The 19,305-nt window shown below is 46.4% G+C and overlaps 1 protein-coding gene across 3 annotated transcripts; it reads left to right on the top strand.

Annotated features, from left to right (window-relative positions):
* The first annotated feature begins 3,182 nt into the window (after positions 1 to 3,182).
* On the top strand, positions 3,183 to 17,374 carry PGAP4 (post-GPI attachment to proteins GalNAc transferase 4). Of its 3 annotated transcripts, none has more exons than XM_069775706.1 (2): positions 3,183 to 3,554; positions 14,093 to 17,374. In XM_069775706.1, the coding sequence occupies exon 2, from the start codon at positions 14,220 to 14,222 to the stop codon at positions 15,405 to 15,407; it is 1,188 nt and encodes a 395-aa protein (XP_069631807.1). In that variant the 5' UTR covers positions 3,183 to 3,554; positions 14,093 to 14,219; the 3' UTR covers positions 15,408 to 17,374. The 3 variants fall into 3 exon arrangements, with proteins under 3 accessions (XP_069631807.1, XP_069631805.1, XP_069631808.1); XM_069775704.1 differs by lacking the exon at positions 3,183 to 3,554 and adding an exon at positions 3,562 to 3,725; XM_069775707.1 differs by lacking the exon at positions 3,183 to 3,554 and adding an exon at positions 11,849 to 12,148.
* The last annotated feature ends 1,931 nt before the right edge of the window (positions 17,375 to 19,305 follow it).

The raw sequence follows: 19,305 nt of genomic DNA, 5'->3' as shown, positions 1-19,305 counted from the left end.
GCTAACAGTACAGGAATAACTGGGTAATTATTATCATCTGGTCGCTGAATGTAAAGGAAGAATACTGTCACTGCACTGGAGAACTTCTCAGAGTGTTTGTAGAAGACACACAGCCTTTACAACTGACCAGGTTACGTACATACTGGTACAACATGTTATGGTAAACATACTATTCATTCTTCCTGCTAGAATGCAATTGCTTTGGATTTTTTCCTAAAGACACCAGGCTTACAAAATCTTTTTTTTTTTTTTCCTTCTTTTTTCTCTTTTTTTTCGCCTTTTTTTTTTTCCTGGCTTTTCACAGCTTCTTCCCTGTCCCTAATAAATTTTGAACACACTTGTCAAATTTCATTGCTACTGGCTGAAGGAGGTAAGTCTCTAATGTGTTTGCTGCTGGATACTTCATGCAGTCTCCTGTAGAGCAGAGACCCACATCTCCATCCCACTGAGCACAAGCCTTCAACACACACTGAACAGGAATCTGTATGTTTGATTCGTTGGCTGGATAATCAGTACACATAGCTCAAAATCAACTAGAGTGTGCACCCCCTCATGCCCTTACCTTCTGGTAAAAACATGAAGCAGTAGGACTACTGTGTGGGAGGAAAGCCAAGGAACTGGGAGGGGGCAAGGAATATGCGGTGGGAGCAAAGGGTGTTTTGACAGTGATGTACAGAACACAAATGACACACCTCCGTAAGGAACCAGGCTTCTCAATTCAGCAGCCCCCAAGACCATGAACTTCTGCTCTGGTCCTTTCCACATTGTACAAGCATGTAAACATCACCTGCCTAACTTGTCCTGCTTCTAACACTCATGTTTATGAAAAGCAGGAGCTGTACCTGACCTCAAGCAAAGCAAAAGAAAATATTAGCTCCTTTCCCTTGCACAAATGCTCAGTGCCGTGAGAGCTGTTACAGTGGATGGCAGGGGGGAAGGCTGCTTTGGCAACAGAAAATACTTGGATCCAAACGGCTGGGCTGAACCTCCCCGACTCGAATACGATTCTCACCACAGGATTTTTACTGATTATAACTTTAAAGTATTGTCCTGTTATTGTACAGGCTGAATAATTTCGGAAGTAACTCTTTCTTCTGAGCGCTGCAGGTTGCAGTTATGTTACTACTTCATGAGTGATTATGTCCCCAGATGTTCATCTCTGCTTTCCAGACCCCTCCCTGCTGTGCTTACTTAGTCATTTGGTGTGGGGAACTGAAGAGATGAAGTGATCTGTCTAAGAAATAATCCATCATAAGAAAAGTTTTATTTTTCAGCCACATCAGTCTCCCTTATGCTAGCGCACAGCAGGAGACAGCACTGTGATAAAAATTAGTAGTCTGGGATGACAGGCTGTTGTTTAAACTGTGCCACTGCCCCAAAATCACTTGTGACTTTTCTCCCTCAGTCTTTTGGGTCTAACAGAAGCTGTTTTAAAGAAATAAGTGTTTAAGGATGAAAGCCAAGTGTTCCCTGAAAAGCAGGCAAGTGAGCGAAGGGACAGCAGAGAAGACTGTACAGAAAGGCTCCTCATAAAATTACAATTACCTAAATATTTATTGCCAAAGAAAAGGCCTTCTGGCCCATTCCTTTTAATTCATTACTGCCAAATTGTTCTGCTGGCTGAAACCCCACCTGAAATGTAATAGTGGGTGCAATGTGATGTGTTTCTGCTGATGTCACTCAATAGTCACACTCCCACACACATACTGACACAGAAGCAGGGAAAAAAAAATCTTTTTTTTTTTTCCTCACAAATTCTGCAACTCCAGTCCTGGGAAGAACATGCTAATGGACCTCCCAGGAATGCATAATCTCATTCCCAACCCCAGTACTCTCATATACCCTTTTGCCTCTCTTCTGTTCCAGGATCTATTGTGTTTCCAGTGCATCAGTATTTGCAGGCATGAGAACATTGAAGTGGAAGGTAGAATATGAATCACTGTCACTAAAAACTGGTAGAAAAAGAGGCAGAGGTGGTCAGCAGAGAAGGACTTTGGAAAGCAAATCACCTGAGAAACTATGCTTTCTTCTACTGTCTTATTATTTTCAGAGTAACATGCATCTAGGTAAACCTGTGGACCTTCCAGTGTGCCTCACCTTTTCCTAGGGGAGCAAGTCACTATAGGAACCCAAATGTGATGCTTGAGTGTGTTATTATGAGCATTACTGTTCCTCTGGCTTTCCCCCCATTCGTTCACATTGTCTCCACAATAAGAAACCTTAGCTGAGGGGATAGCTCTTGCCAGTCGTAAGAAGTAAGGATCACAGACATGCGTAACTGAGTTCTTTTGTCCATAATGCTTATTAGAGGGAACAATATAAATTGACACATTAAAATTAAAAAACAAAAACATGCATCCTGCTAGAAGCTTCTGATCAGTGGACTGGGCTCTAGCAAAATTCTAGCTGTGCTTGACAGAACATAGTGTTTTACTGAAACAGCGTAATGGATTTTTTCTTGTTGGGTTTTTTTCAGATTTTTCCTAGAAGTAAGAGAGGTCAGAGCCTGGAAAGAATTTAGCCTGAACATAGACACTCATTTTTTTCTGGAGCTGCAGGCACGGAACTAAGGAGTTCTTACAACGAAAGACAGGATTCTTTCTCTGAGGCATATTTCAGATAACAGAATTTAGAAACAGTTTGCGTAACTAAGTATAATTATGGTCAAAGGGCTGTTCTTCTATGCGTGTAGAAGAACCAGGAACTGGAACACAGAGAAAAGGGGAAGGGGAAATGAACGGGTCGGGGGCACTCCTGTGTCAGTTTGATGTGATTTTTGGATCCTGAACAGCCCGATACAAATTTTGGTGTAGCTGATGAGCCTCCCCACTGGGAAAGCTTAGCATTTCTGCATACCACGGTCGAGGCGCACATAAAACAATCTGCTGGTAACCCTGAAGCGCCGACTCCCCGCTTGAGCACGCGGGGAGCGATCCTTCGCTGCCGGAGGCGAGGCACCGCGCCGTGATTCGGCCGGCTGGCAAAGGGCTCGGCGCGGGCGCAGCGCCGGCGGCCAGCAGACAAACCGGTACCGGCTCGGGAGGGAGGGGAGCCCTGCAGAGGGAGCGAGACGGGGCAGTGCCGCAAAGGCGTGGCCCTGGGAGCCGACAAACACATAATACACCGGACCCGTGCCGGGAGTACGCTTGAAATCCTGGCGAGGGAAGGGCTTTTGGGGGAAGCTTTGTGCAGCCGTAGAGGACCGCAGGGCTCTGCAGCGCTACCCGGGCTGGCGTTTCGCTGCTCCCGACGGAGGGTTCGGGGACCGCCGAGCGGGGATAAGGGGCTCCGGCTGCGCCGGGGCAGTCCTTCTGGGGCTCAGGCAGCTCGCCTTGGGCTTCCTCACCTGCTTTCACAGACACACACACACACCCCCCCCCGCCTCTGGTTTTTGGTTTCCCACTCTTGCCGGCTCCCCTTCCTCTCCTTCCGAGAATCTCTGTGCTGGCGTAGTCACATGTTTAGGCTTTGATGCCTTTAATCCCACCCTCACCGCCCGAGAGGGAGGAGAAGAATTTGCGGAAGAGAAGTGAGCAACAAGCGGAGCGGCAAAGGTAGAGCGGAAAGCGGAGCGCAGCTGCATGGACCGCCCGGCCCGCCGGGGGCGGAGAGCCGGCAGGAGGGGAGGGCGGCGGAGAGCCGGCAGGAGGGGAGCGGAGGGGCCGCAGCACCGGGGAGCCCGGCTCTGCCGCGGGCTGCGGGACGAGGCTGCCGAGCAGGAAAGGGTAAATCTCCCCTCCGTGTCTCGGGCTGCCCCCCCCCCCCCCCGGGGACGGGCGGGCGGGGGAAGGGGGGGAGGTGTCGGTTCTCGCTTCTGCGGCGGGGACTGCGGGGAGAGGGGGCGAGTCCTCGGGCGACGTGGCTTTGGTGGACCGCCCGGGGAAGGCGCTGGGCCGGCGGCGCGGAGCGGAGGCTGGCCGGGCGGTTCTGTCCCGCCGGCTGCACCGAGCCCTGGGGGGGAGCTGGGCGGCGGCAGGCGCGAAGTTGGTGGTGACTGCTTAGCATGGAGAAGGGCATGGCTTTCCGGGAGCCAGCTGGGCTTTTGCTGCTGCAGCTGAGGCACCCGAGCGGGGGGGGAGTAAAGAGGCTCCAGGGAACGAGGAAATGTCTTGTGCTTGCTCTGAGGATGTGACTATACATGGTGACGAGCAGAAGAGAGGGTGGCCAGAGCCTGGCTGGGGCTAAAGAAACAGTGCTTCCATTAGGGAAGGTGAATACAACTCTTAAGGAAACAAGAAAAAAAAAAAAAAACACCACCCAGCTTCCACCCTGTGCTTGGTGCTACGCAAAGGAGCCCTTGGCCGAGGTAGAAGCATGGCCAGAATTTCCTGGGTCAAAAGTCTGGGCAAGGGGGTTGAGGACTGGGCACACTGAAATACCATCTGTGTCTCTGCTCTTTTGCAAGGAGGGCAGAGAGTGGAGGGGGGAATCAGCTTTTCTTATCTAACGCCCTCTCCTCTTTGACCATCATCGCTAAAGTAACTGCTGTTAATCCCAGTGCTTTAAGGGTCACCTTGTGCTACCTGGCAGCTCTCCCAAAGGCAAAAAGGAGCACCTAAGGACTGAAGCCACTGACATTGAAAATCATAGGCCGTGGAGGAAATTTGCAGCTGTGCTGATGGTGCAGCAAAACATGAAACTATACCAATGTGCACTACAGGTCCATAAACTGGCTTGCTCTCATAGAGTTGCTGAGAAAACAATTTTATTTATTTACCAATGGGCTGCCATAAAGGCACACCAGATTCGGAAAGCATTTACAAGCACAAAAACCAGGAGAGAAACCCTCCTGCACATATGAAATGTGCTTTTTTGTCTGTCTAACAAAGGTGATACTAATTATGTAACAGACTATTTTTCAGCTACTGTATTTATCCCATTTTCTTCCCTTGGGTCTCAGAGAGATCACCAGTATCCCCCAGAACCAGGGCATCCCATTTACCATGCCTTTCTATGCAGGACAAATAGTCTGTTTCATACATTGGGCGGGGAGTGGAGGAAGATTGTATATTCCTCAGACACAAGTGAGTCGGACACAGAGAAAGTCAGTAGTACTGTTTAACATTACTAGACAGTGTCTCTTGAAAAAGGAATGCTGTTTATCAATATGACTAAACATTTTTTCTTTCAAACAGAGGTTAGAATCACAGTGTTCCAGTTGTCACCTGGTACAGTTTTGCATTTTTATAGACCTATCCCAACTGTAAACTTAACAGCCTTACCATCAAAGGCCTTTGCTCACAAAAATAGTATCCTATTTATTACTGTGTTTTATTCTTTACAGTTATAAACGAACAACAGTAAAGTTGCAACATTTTCTGCATTAGCAGCCATCACCACATCTGTTTTCTTTTATTTCCCTCTCCCCCAGTCATATACCCACACACCCAGCCCTACTGTTACAGGTGAATTATTAAGAGAAGTCATCATTGTGGGGTTAAGTAAAAGGTTTTATTGGTCATTAAACAATGATCAAATGATAATTAATGATTGAATGATAATTAAATAATAAAATTATGATTAAGCAATAATTGAATTATAATTAAACAGTGATTATTTAACAATAATTAATTGATAATCAAGCTGTAATGAAATGGTAATTGAACAATAATCTAAGTGATGATTTCAGCAATGTTTTAAACGATGATTAGATGGTGGTCAAACACTCTGCTACTTACTACACTTCTAATGCTTAAGCTATAGCTGGATATATAAATGTCACTAGCCTACAATATCCTTGTAGGCCTAATGTAATATGTGGTTACCTCATTAGAGATGCCAGATGCCGGGTCTCACAGCCTCGAGGAGTAACCCTGAGAGGTGTCCCTGCTCAAGGGGACATCACCACCGTGCAGCCTGCAGCCATATAGGAGAGGTCAATGGGCTCGGGGGGCTACGGCTATCTATAGCATAAAGTGATTGACTCGTAGTCAACCCCCCCGCGTTGGTGTATGTGCTGGAGTGCAGGTGCAGCAGTTGTAGTTCTGTCTAGTCCCGGCTCAGGCTGGTACTGTTAGCTCCCGGTAAGACGTGCCCTAGGCTCCTTCGTTCCTGAGAAGATATGGCCTAGCACAGTTTTCGTGGTTGGCACAGCAGGGCTGGTTTGTCGGTGATGCCTGAATCAAAGTGCTGCTCACTCAGCCAGAGTGGCTGCAGCCGTCGCACCTACCCAAGTCACAGATACTCGGGGAGCTAATTTCATCTGCACATTGCTCGTTCAGAGACTGTGAAATGGCGGGTTTCCTAGCAAGCCCCAAGGGCACAATTGCATACAGAAATTGAATAGAAGGAGCTATTCAACAATAGCAGCACTGGGATACCTTATTTCTGCTGCTCTGGAAGAGCTCCTTTGGGACAGACTTCTCCAAGACCGAGATTTCTTCTTCCTGGTCTGTTCAGATTGCTTTAATTTGCAAAGAATTGCTATTACTTCAGCACCACCACATTTAGTAGCTGATTTTTCAATAGCTATTCTAGATAATTTGCCTGTGTGGACTACCCCTACGGTTAAACTATAAAATGCCAGTTGTTCATGACAACAAAACCAGGCTGATATGTTACATGTCTGGGGAAAACAGATTCCCTCCTGTCTTTTATATTCTTAAGCTGAAGATCCACTAAGGTAGAAATTGCCTCTTACTATATTTGTGTACAGTATCTTGCATGCAGGGGGCCCTGGTCTTATTTTAGCAAAAGACTGTGACACAAGGAGTTAAAATACAAATTATCTATAGCATCTCTGATGAGTCAATGCGCATTTAGCTCTCAGATTCCAAGAGCAGACAGCTAAAGGTAATAGCCGGTGGCATTGTTCGCAGCAGCTTTGTCTAATACATTTTTCTTTTTTTAACAATTAGAGATGTGAATTTTATACTTGTGCTTTAGCACAAGTAGGCTCAAACCAAAAGCCACATTTAAGATTTTGGAGGGCTCCAGGCAGACCTCTGTGAAAATATGAAGCAGTTTTTATACAGATCGTTACCAAATTCTGTAACAACATATCCTTTTTTTTTTTTTTTACCTCTGGCACAAAAGAAAATGTAAATTCAGACAGGTACAGATTGCATAACTAATTTTAAAGCCATGTAAACCTTTGGTGTCATCTAATAAAAGACAGCTCCTCACAAAACCCCTTGCCTTAAGTCTGTGTTAAGCTGTTATCTTGCAGAACTCTCTTCTCCAGGCTGCTTTCCACTCCCACTTGATCTGAATATGGACGTTACTGCTTGGTAGCAACAGGGAAAAGCATTGCTTTCCCATGACACTGCATAGCAGGGAGGCAGCCAGGTGAAAGTCGGCAGGTGTGGAGAATGGGCTCCCTTCAGATTTATGTGGCAGAAGAATATTAATATACATGAGAAGCAAGACAGAAGTTGGGGAAATAACTGTAATTACTGTATATATTCAGTTCATAGCCTGTTTTGCTGGTGACATAGTTTTACCTTCTTAGTTCAAGGAAAACGGAGAAAGTATCTTCCAGATGCCACATCCATGTACCTTGCCTCTTAGTTCAGTAGCTTTTGAGCTGTGCTCCCTGGATTTCTAGAGATTTATGAACACCCTATAAAAGTTAACTATGGTTAAATGAGGAAAGCAGGCCAGCCTATCCATAAATCTACATTCAATATGCAATTCTGCAGTTTCTGGGGTTTCCTAACTGGACAGGGTTACTCCCAGTCTATCTGTGCATTTTCACTTTTCTAATAGTGCTTAAATTCCATCTTCTTGGGCAGAAGTTTGTATGTTCATTGACAGGCTCTGAGGAACAGCAGATCAAAATAGATGGCTGTGCCATTGATTTCTACCTCTTACAGCATGAAAGTCCTGCAAAGGGCCAAGGCCAAACTGTCTCCACCTCCCTAGCCACTTCTCTTAGGCTCCAAGCTATCATTAACCTGTTAGACTGTAGCAGTGTTACGCCTTTAGTACATAGACCATAAGAAACAAAAGGTAAAGTTCTAAGAGAACTGAGAGATCAAGTGCATCAGCAGCAGCCCTGGTCTTTGCCATAGCAGGAAGCACTTTAAGTGAAAGTTAAATGAAACAGCCTGACTTATTTGACATTCATTGTCTAGAAACAATACAATGACAACTGCTTTAAGCGCTGCTTGAGGTAGAAGAGATAAGAGATGTATTTGGTACCTGCTAGTAAAATACAATCAAAGAACAACTGCTGAGCTCTTGCTATTAACGTTCTGCTGAATGTTTTTAGAAGCACAGTTCTTGCCAGGATGGTTTGTGTTTTCTAGGGAGCCCAACTCCCAGTTTGGCATCTAAGTGTAATGGTCAGATCTGTGAACGTTTGGCTTCTACTGGACACTGCTGTTTTCAAGGCGAGCCTGCACACATGGCAAAAATATTATCTGGCACCTGACCTACTAAAAGCTGTCAGAAAACAAGATGAATTGCAGATGAGAAAAGCTGGCCATCTGGTCCAGTAATAGGGATCAGCTCATGGTAGGGACCTCAGGTTTTGGAGCTGAGGATATCTGTACACAGCAGTCAGCTGTCAGCATGCATATATGAAACAAAAGGAGATCTATATGGCTCTCTATGACTTTGTGAAGCTTGCACCAGTTTCCTCAGATTCAAGCAGGACTGTTTGCTGGTGCACTAAGAATATCACAGCCAAGACAAAGCTCTTGTCTCTGCCAGAAAGGGTTAATTAGTACAGGAGCTTGGTCCTGAGGTTGCAGCTTGTCCGCATGATGTTAGGTTGGGGCATTTCAACTTGGGATGCTGTTATATAGGATCAATGCACAAATCAAAACTACAACTTGTGTGAACACCATTACTACTACCATCATTATGGCTGAGGTGGGGACTGTAACAGCTAGCCTCTCCGTGACAATTTCCAAGAGCCTACCTTTGTTTGCCACAGAGATGACTCTATGGCTTCCAACCATATGACTTCATCCAGCTGTTTTTAAGTTAGGAAAGGAACGGCTTTTCCCATTGACACTGAAAAGAAGTGTGATTAGGCAAAAAGGAATCATTTAATATTGTAATCATAAAGTAATAATTACAGCCTTGTCTCGCGAAGCAGTCAGCAGAAGACAGATGCCCTCTCTTACATTAGCTGTCCAGGAGCCTCCTAAAATTTCGCAGCTTTGAAACACGTAGGAAGCTTTGTTCCAGGAATGCCTGCCTGCAGGAACACCTCTGTGGAGAGGAGTTTGGAGCAGACAGAAAATCAGCTTTCTCTTTTAAAGCACTAGCACAGCAGACAGTATTCCGCACCCCAAAGAGGACGTTACTCATTTTTCTACTCTTCCTCAGTGTGTGCAGAGGTAACTTTTTCCTGAACACTAGAATTCAGCCAAGAATTAGGGTATTAATGAGGATGGGAACATAGATTTGGAACCAGGTGAACCCGGTGTTTCTGGGTGGAATCTCCATCGTGAGGATCTAAGTAAAGAAACAAGCTGAATATATAGCTTTGTATTGCCTCAGCTTCTAAATGTGTTTAAGCAATGGCTCAGTTCTGCACAGAACATACATAGAAGTGGCCTCCACTGCAAGCATTTACATGATTCCAAAATAGTTACTATTCAGGATTCCTACACTTTATTGTTTAAGCACTATAAAATCCAATTCTGAATCTTACTTTTCTCCTCAAACTTCCTTTTTTTTTTCTGTCAGAAATGCCACTTAAATACTTAAGAAAGAACAAACAAGATTTTTTTTTTCCCTCTAAAAAGGGGAAAAAAGTGAACGTGACAGTACCAACAGCTTCTGAAAACAGAGTAACTTCTGTAAAGTCAGAGCCATCCTAAATGACTAGAAAACAGCCTGACCAGAAACTTTGGATTCAAATTCTGCAGAAAAAATCAGATTTTGCCTCTGTAGAAGCAAGAAATTTCTATCTAGATTGGGAACTCCTGGGCTCCCAGTGTTACGGCCAAAAAGTGGGGGGAAGGTCAGTGTCTCCCCTCTTTTCTAGCTCCTTCAGCATGTTTTTGGCATAAACCAGAGTATGTGATCCACTTTAATATGCTCCTGACCATTTTTAGCCTCTGTGGTTATTCCACTACCCAGTGAAAACAGCCTTTTTCTTTGCAAGTAAACTGACAAAGAGCATGGCAGTCAATGTGAGTGCTAACAGCCTAGGTAGCAGGGGAAGATTTGGAGAGAAGCAAAAGTGCCTGTTTGTCCTCGAGGTGTTCTGAGCTGCAAAACCAGGGTAAGACCTCCAAGATCTTGAGTTGTGTTACTGATGAGGTGAAGACAGGGCAAGTCAGAAACGCTGCTGTACACGACACGGTGACCTGCGTGGCTGGCTTCCAGTCCTGTGTGCTTTTTTAGAGTCGGCTTCTCCCGTTTGTGAAGTGAGGAGATGGATACCCCCGAGGAGAGAGTGGGTGATGATGGATACCCCTGAGGAGAGGGTGGGTGATGATGGATAGATAACACCTGAGGAGTGGGGAGAGGGTGGGTGATGGATATCCCCTGAAGACAGGGTGGGAGATGGATGCCCCCTGAGGAGTGGATGGGTGATGATGGATACCCCCTGAGGAGAGGGTGGGTGAGGATGGATACCCCCTGAGGAGAGGGTGAGTGGTGATGGATACCCCCTGAGGAGTGGGTGGGCAATGATGCATACTCCCTGAGGAGAGGGTGGGCGATGGATATCCCCTGAGAAGTGGGTGGGTGATGATGGGTATCCCTGAGGAGTGGGTAGGTGATGATGGATACCCCTGAGGAGCAGGTGGGCGATGATGGATACCCCCTGAAGAGCGGGTGGGTGATGGATACCCCTCGAGGAGCGGGTGGGCAATGATGGATACCCTCTGAGGAGCGGGCGGGCGATGATGGATACCCTCTGAGGAGCGGGCGGGCGATGATGGATACCCTCTGAGGAGCGGGTGGGCGATGATGGATAGCCCCTGAAGAGAGGGTGGGCGATGGATACCCCCCGAGGAGTGGGTGGGAGGAGCGGGTGGGCGATGATGGATACCCCCTGAAGAGAGGGTAGGAGATGGATGCCCCCTGAGGAGTGGATGGGTGATGATGGATACCCCCTGAGGAGAGGGTGAGTGGTGATGGATACCCCCTGAGAAGCGGGTGGGTGATGATGGGTGCCCCTGATGAGTGGGTAGGTGATGATGGATACCCCTGAGGAGCAGGTGGGCGATGATGGATACCCCCTGAAGAGAGGGTGGGTGATGGATACCCCCTGAGGAGTGGGTGGGCAATGATGGATACCCTCTGAGGAGTGGGTGGGCGATGATGGATACCCCCTGAGGAGTGGGTGGGCGATGATGGATACCCCCTGAGTAGTGGGTAGGTGATGATGGGTACCCCTGAGGAGTGGGTAGGTGATGATGGATACCCCTGAGGAGCGGGTGGGCGATGATGGATACCCTCTGAGGAGAGGGTGGGCGATGGATACCCCCTGAGGAGTGGGTGGGCGATGATGGTTACCCTTGAGGAGAGGGTGGGCGATGATGGATGCCCTCCGAGGAGAGGGTGGTCAATGATGGTTACCCTTGAGGAGCGGGTGGGCGATGCCGGGCACCCCCGAGGAGCGGGTGGGCGATGATGGATGCCCCCCGAGGAGCGGGTGGTGCAGCCAGCCAGCCGGCGGTGCGGACACCAGCAGGTGGAGCGCCAGCACAGCGCTGCCAGCCGGCGGGAGCGGGGGGGGGGGAGCCCACCCGCGGGGACACGGGAGGGACCTTCTCGTGGGGCAGGTGGGCCTCCGCCTCCACCGAGGCGGGCTGCAGGCGAGCGAGGCCTCAGGCAAGGTTCTCCCTGGGCCGCCGGTGAGGCGGCTGGCCGGCAGCCCGCCGCTCCTGCTGCGGCAGGGAGGAGAGGAGAGGAGAGGAGGGGGAGAGGAGAGCCCTTTCTCCCTTCTCACGGGGGACACACGGGGGAGGAGGACCCCCGCTTGCGTGGGGATTGTTGGTGCGGCAGCGCGTGTCCTGAGAGCCACGGCGCTCGCTGCAGGCTCATGGGTTTAGTAGCTCAGGTATCCAGCATCGCTGGCGGATGGAGAGGAGGTTTCTTTACCCTCCCAGAACTAAACTACCTTCTAGCTTTCCTGCACCTCCTTTTCCCACTGTGGCCCTCGCAAGTTTGGCGGCTGGCTCAGCGACAGTGCCGACGATGCTGCTCGCATCGAGAGGAGGCTCAAAAGTATGCCAGTGTGAGCTGTAGAGTATGATTCTGCATTTGTGCCTTCCCTTAATGTTTGTGACTGGTGAACAGAAAGTGAGAAAAAGGAACGCCCTGGATTTTGGATGAATAAATGCATTTAAATGCCAGGCCTTTGCATCTGATGGATTTCAGGTCTTCGTGTCCTGAATCATCGTGGCTTGGATCTGGCGGCTGAAATGCAGCCATCACCTTTAAGGCTTTCACAAGGTCCACTGATGCAATACAATGCAGTGTCTCTGAAACAGGGTTGTGTAATCAGAAAGAAAAAAAAAAAGAGAGCTATATGGGAAGACACTGCAGCTTCTCATGCCTCAGTGTGTAAATTTGTTATCTCTATTTAATGACACTGAATCTTTGAAGTCTTGTGTTTTCGTGAATCGTAAGATAGCACAACAGTGATGCCACAGTCTATGCAAAGATGGTTTGAGATCTCACAGCATGAAGTGCCTGGCCTCTAACAAACATTTGGAATAACTCTTGTATATTTTCCATTAATCTTAGTAAAAGGCCTTTTATATAAGATTGTCAGATTCCCAGACGGCAATAGGAAGCAGTTTTCTTAATGGTAAATACAGCAAATCTGTCACTATGGTAACAAAGGCACTTTTGAGGTAGTCCCAGAATTAGACCCTGCTCAGCGTCCTCTGAGTCATTTCTTCTACGTGGTCCATTCTTCTGAGACAGAGAAGAAAAGCCACAGCCCTGATTTATTTCTATCCACACACCATTGCTTAGGCTGCTTCAGACGACAGTGCAGAGAAGGAAAAAGGGTAACATTTTGGTCTGGGAGCACCATTTGATGATTGAACTTGGTGAAGGCAGAAGGTTAAAAATGGGAGAAACTCTCCACTGAATGGTGCACAGTCAGTCAGCTGGGGGGGGGCGGTGCGTGTGAATAGCTTGGTTCATAAGGAGAGGGAATGGAAAGTAAAAGGGAGATTAAAAAAGGGATTAAAGCAGATTAAAAAGGGAAATTACTGGCACAGAGAATTCATCCGAACAGCCTAATTGCCATGATTTTGTGTAAGCTTCTGACAGCCAGGCTGTTAGGTGTTCATGGCAGCCCAGAGAAGCAGAACAGAAAAGCCAAATACAGCAAAATCTAATTTTTGTGAAAGTGGATGTTTGCTTGAAGTGTGTGTGTACAAAAAAATACTATTTTTATATAAACGTTTTAGTTTTAAATTAAAGGCATATATTTTAAATTACAAACTTTTAAATAACAAGTATGAGTCAATGGCTCAATTGCAACCTGTTAATCTTGCTGTGGCTGTGTATTTCACAGGGTCTAGAGAGGAGGAGACATCTGAGACACACACACATATTACACTTGGTGTACATGTGCCCTTGGTGAAGTAAATTGGTATCTTTGTTACCTTGCTTCGCACTCTGGGGAGTAAAGTGAAAAAGCATGCATTTGGAATTGTGTGAGCAACAGAAGGGAAGCATGTGTCATTCCACAGAGGTAAAAGTTTGTCTCTCACATATGTGCTAGGCCAAGATACAAGAGATCCGGCTTTGGTTCTTGGCTGTGACCCAAGTTTTACTATGTTACTGTGACCTGATAGTGGTGTCTAAAAGTTCTCTGCCTTTACCAGAAAGGGATTTCCACACATCCTGCATCCATGTTGCTGGTTTGTTATGCATTTGAAGCACAGTAACAAACACAACAAAGTCTTATCTAGCTAAGTCAGATCAGAGCTCCTATGTACTGAAAAGGATTTAGGGGCACTTTCCTGGAAACTAAGTTTAGCTCATCTTTCCTCAACCTCCCATGACAATTTTGTGATGCCCCCACCACAAAGGACTCCTCAGGGGCCTTTTATTTTGGCTTACTCAGTGACTAGCCCTCAGCTTTCCATTTTGTCAAATCACAGTCTTCCCACTCTTGACAGTTCCTATTTCATTAACCATCTCCTTTCTTCCTCTCCAGGCTTGGACAAATTGTGCAGGTTTGGCAGCCACTACCCCAGTGATACCTCGCAATCCAGGGAGGATGCATCAGAAGTGAATGAATGAGGGCATGAATAGAGCAGGGGTGGCCTCCTTCTGCAGCAGCCATGTTATACCAAGCCTGGCAGCTCTATGGGAGGTGGTGCCGTTGGTCCAGTCCTTTTATCCATCTCCTCACACTGACTGTGGTGACATTCGGTGTGCTTGCACCTTTGATTTGTCACCGGCTCCTCCACTCTTACTTCTATTTGCGGCGCTGGCACCTGAACCCCATGAGCCAGGAGTTCCTGGAGCAGAACCAGCAGGAGGGCCAGGCTGCCCTCCATTACTTTGAGAAGCTACAGATACCAAATGCCTCTGAGGCCTCTGGTGGTGATGCCTTCCAGCCCTTGCTGCTGGTCACCATTATCACTGTGCAGAGGCGGAATGATTTCCACTATGTCTTGCAAGTGGCCTCCCACTTCCACCGCCTCCTCCAGAATTGTGGTGCACGTTGCTGGAGCCACCGCATCCTCCTCTGCAATGTGGAGTCAGACCCCAGTAGCCATCAGGATGTCAGGCTGCTGAGCAGCTTCTTTCCTATGGTCAGTCGTGACAAAACTGGTGAGAACCCTGACCCCAGAGTGAACCAGTTTGAGAAGGAGAAGCAGGACTACGTCTTCTGCCTTGAGCAGTCGCTGTTGGCGTACAACCCAGAATATATCCTCATAGTGGAAGATGATGCTGTGCCAGAGGAGGAGATATTTCCTGTCTTGCAGCACCTCTTGTTGGCCCGCTTCTCCAAACCATACCTCAGAGACGCACTCTACTTCAAGCTTTACCATCCCGAGAGGCTTCAGCGCTACTTCAACCCCGAACCCATGAGAATCCTCGAATGGCTAGGTCTGGGCATGTTTCTGGGGCCCATGCTGAACTGTGTGTACTGCTGGGCAACTGGGCGCCCCAGCCTCAGCTGGCCCATTGTCTTGTTCTTTGCTTTGTACAGTATGGCTTTGTCAGAGCTGGTGGGACGGCATTACATGCTGGAGCTGCGGCGGCTGGCCCCCGCGCTGTATAATATCGTGCCGGTCACCGAGTGCTGCACACCTGCCATGCTCTTCTCCGCTCCATCTGCCCACCGTGCCTTAGGTTACCTGAAGGGGCTGCACTGCCGCCAGGGTTTTGCTAAGGATATTGCCCTCTACTCGCTGCTGCGTACTAAGGGGGAGAAGGCCTACGTGGTGGAACCCAACCTGGTCCGGCACGTGGGAATGTATTCCAGCCTTCGGCTAAACGACAACCCGAAACTGCTGTGATCTGTTCATGCCTTACCAGACACAAAGCCCAGAGAAGTTGCGGCTGGGTGGAGAGACTGTGCAAACTCAGATGATGAGCTGCTCGCACTGGGCATCCTGTGCCTCCAGGTGGACAAAGAATAACTCTCTTTAAAAAAAAAAAGTTTCTTAAAAAATAAACTTATGTACGTGCAGACCCTATTTAATGTATACTTGGAACTGATCACCATGCACCATGTGGGAGGGAAGGGGAGGATTCCAGCTGAGGGTGTGGATTGTCTACTCTCCTCAATCATTCTTAGGGAGAAGCTCTCACACCAATATAAACAGCAACACTGCCTACTCTCCTTTACATTGGTTACAGAAGTCCTCACCTTAGGGCAGCAGCAATGTTGGACAAAGTGAATGTCTCAAGTTTAAGCTAGTGAGGGAAAAGCCCCTGTTTTCCCATCCTTACTAAGGTCCGATCTCTGACCTCTGTTTCAAAGCTGTGGTTTTGAGCAGACCTTTCAAAAGCAGCAGAGGTTTATGTGCACCTTCCCACAAATTTTACGAAGCCTCTATTTGTTACTGTCTCACCCTACAGATCGTATCTGCACCTCCATGCTTCCCACTCCTTTTTCTTGGAACAGAGGCTCTTAAAAACAGTGCCTCCACATCTTCGTTAAAGGTCACATCTGAAGGTAGGAATAGGAAAACAGAGTAACAGCCATTGATGTTACACAGCCAGTTCACAAATGCACGTTTTCATTGATATGTTACAGACTTTATAAAAAACATAGGATCACTATTGTGTTGGTTGGTATTGTCACTAGTTGTAGTGGATCCAGGTGATTAAAAGAGGCCTTATCAGTTGCTGATTGGACTTAGATGTTCAATATGAATTTACCTTGACTTTCTATCAGCACAGAGGCAAAGGAAAGATTAGATCAGGTGCCGCTATTGTGCGGGATCCTTGTTTCATTTTGGAGCTGTAATTCACAGCTTGCACTAAGTGGTTCATTCACTACTCCTGGCAGCAAACAAAATACCAACAGGAAACAAAGGTAGCTGTTCATAAAAACAGGCAACAATAGCACAACACATCAAGGGGCCACTCTGATACTGACCCATTAACTTAATGTGCTCTGGTTGTTAGCCATTTGGGAAAGGTACTTTGTACCACAGCTGTGGGCACAGTTAAATATAAAACCATGCAGATGGCAGATCTCATACAGAATCAAAACTGGCACCAAAATGTTTATGTCTAATGAAAAGCCCACCCTAACTTTAGTGGGCTTTCAATCAAATTCACTTACATGTGGAGTTTGGTTGAACTAATTTTGAAACCACATTCCTAGCTTTGGAATGAACCAAGCACATTATTTCTGTTGAGTTTTGGTCAGTTGGGGTTGTTTGTTTTTTTTGGTTTTGGTGAAGGAAGAGCTTTACTTTGGATTTTCTTTCCCCCAGTCTCTCCCAGGTGATTTATGCCTTAAGCTCTTAACAAGTCTGGTTGTAGATGTGAAAGACATAAAACTCCTGAGAGATGAACCAAAGAAAGTTGCAGACCTCCAGCTATCAGTGTGCAATAGATATCAATTACACAACACAAATGCATAATGCAAGTTAGCCGAGAAATGGCTTCACAACACAGAGCAGTGCTTTGCTCTCTTAGTAATCAGTTGGGATACTTTTATAACACCTTTGGAAATTAGATGTGAGTAAAAACTGCTTGTGGATTCCATGTCATTCCAAAGGCAAAGCACCTCTCCTGTCAGAAGACACAGTAAAAATTGTACAGGCAGAGCCACAATTTATTCCCAGCTGCTGAGAATCCCAAAGATCCCAGAGCAGTCACACAGTGGCAGGTGGGCAAACCTATTCTCAGGCTTTACTATAACATGGTTAAGATGGCAGGATTTCGAGTGTCGTTGTATATGTATTCCACTAAGTGCCTGTGCGTGTGAGAAAATACAACTTGTTTGTTTATGCATCTTCAGCTGTGACTCTTTCAGTGTGGTGTGCTTTCTTTTCAATCTTTTTCTACCTTTATACTATACAAATCCTGGACAATGCCCTGTTCTTTTCATGAGGGTCCAGTCATGCATTCTTGCAAAGAAAATCTCACAGCAAGGTACAATAAATGGAACAGGGAAAGGAAAAAGGAGGAAGGAAAAGAAAGAAAGAAACCTTAGAAAAGAAACCAGCTAACTATATGCAGTTAATAAATGTTTTGATGTGGGAAATGATTTATCCATTTGTCACGAAGTTATTTTTCTTGTTTGCCCAGTAGTACTTTATTTGTTGTCCCAGAAGTCCAGGAGAGGTCAATAATTTCACTGAGTTTCATAGTTGAAAATTAAGAACATGAATTTGAAGCATCTCTTCTAGACTACAAGACAATTTTCAGAGCATAAGAGATGAGAGAAGTTGACTGGGAGACCAAACAATATGCAGAGGGCCTACAACCTGAACCTGCCAGTGAGAGAGTTTCAGATAAACCTGTTGAGAGCAAACTCCTTTTTGCAGGGAGCAGGTTAATAAATTCTTCAGGTCCTTTTGGAATAATTTCCTTAAGTGCCCAATTCACCTTTACAACAGAGGTGCTTCTTTTACTGAGCCTGCTGGGGGCTATTTCTGAGTTACTCAGGTACTTGCTCAGAGCCCAGCATGCCAATGTGGCATCTCAGGAAAGTGTTCCTTCTGCTGCTGCCTCTGAACTTTCACAGGTAGATTGATTTTTGTTTCTGTTTTCTGTGCCACATGTTTTATTAGAATGACAAGTCAGAGAAATGTACTTCACTGTTGCTACAGAAAATGGGATGTTACTGTGAATTCTTAATTCCTGTTGGATTTTGTTCCACAGTTTCGGCTAAAAATGCAGTTTCACACAAGCTTTTCCCTCTCTTTTCTACCAGGGGAGCAGAGCTGAGTTGCCATATCTCAGGCTATGTAACTTCAACACCTAGCATTAACTCCTTGAAATGCGGCCTTAAGACTTTGTTTTTACTCACATTAAACCAAACTTACTCACTATTTTTGAAACAAACAATATGGGTTTTCTTGGGTGTTGTTTCATTCCCAATAGTTCAGAGACTCTTTTTCAATGCAGCAACTACTGCTTGCACAAGAGGATTCTTTCTTGATGGGCCAGACAGCAGGACTCAAGGCATTATTGTTCAAGAAAATTCAGGGGAAGTTACTCAATTAAACAAAAACTACCTTTGTTTCCAAGGCATGTCCAACATAAGCATGATTCTGGCAGAACACAAAGCATAAATTGATAGGTCTCTCTTAGAATAGAGGCCCAAGAGGATTTTCTAACTACAGTAGGTGTCAATGTCTTAGTGAGAAGGCACTGCATTTGAAGAGACAAGGAAAAAGCCTTCCTCTCAGCTGTGAGGAGCTGTGAATCGCCAGACTGGGTATTTCAACAGCAATTTGGCTGGATGCAGTGTAAATTACTTTTTTTCTAAAGAAATTTACAAGCAAACTTTCTACCAGATAAAAAGCCTTTCTATTAAAACTCTACTGTCTCTTCTTCCTGTGTGCCACTGTTCAACTTCCTGACTGGCAGATCTATCTCTTTCCTTACTATATATGACTAAGAAAGATACTTCTGTGGTCATGCATCTGCATGCATCTGCATGGATGTAATAATTTGGATCCTACAATTCAGGTTGAAAAGGACCTCTGAAGGTCCCTGGTCCAATTCCCCACTCAGAGCAGGTCTTATTAGACCACATTGCTCAGGCCCTTCTCTAATCAAGTATTGAGGCATTTTAATAGGGACCTGAGATAAAATCTCCATGCTGGAATATAACCGTAATATACTTTTCTATAGAAAGGCTATATTTTTCACAAAATAAAAAAGGTAATTTTCTGTGGGAGGCAGTTGTAGTTACAAAGGCAGTGGCAGTTTCTCTCCCCAAGTTAA

This window comes from Haliaeetus albicilla, chromosome Z, assembly GCF_947461875.1.
Source record: "Haliaeetus albicilla chromosome Z, bHalAlb1.1, whole genome shotgun sequence".
Taxonomy (NCBI): Eukaryota; Metazoa; Chordata; class Aves; order Accipitriformes; family Accipitridae; genus Haliaeetus; species Haliaeetus albicilla.
This window is presented reverse-complemented; position numbering and strand designations above follow the sequence as displayed.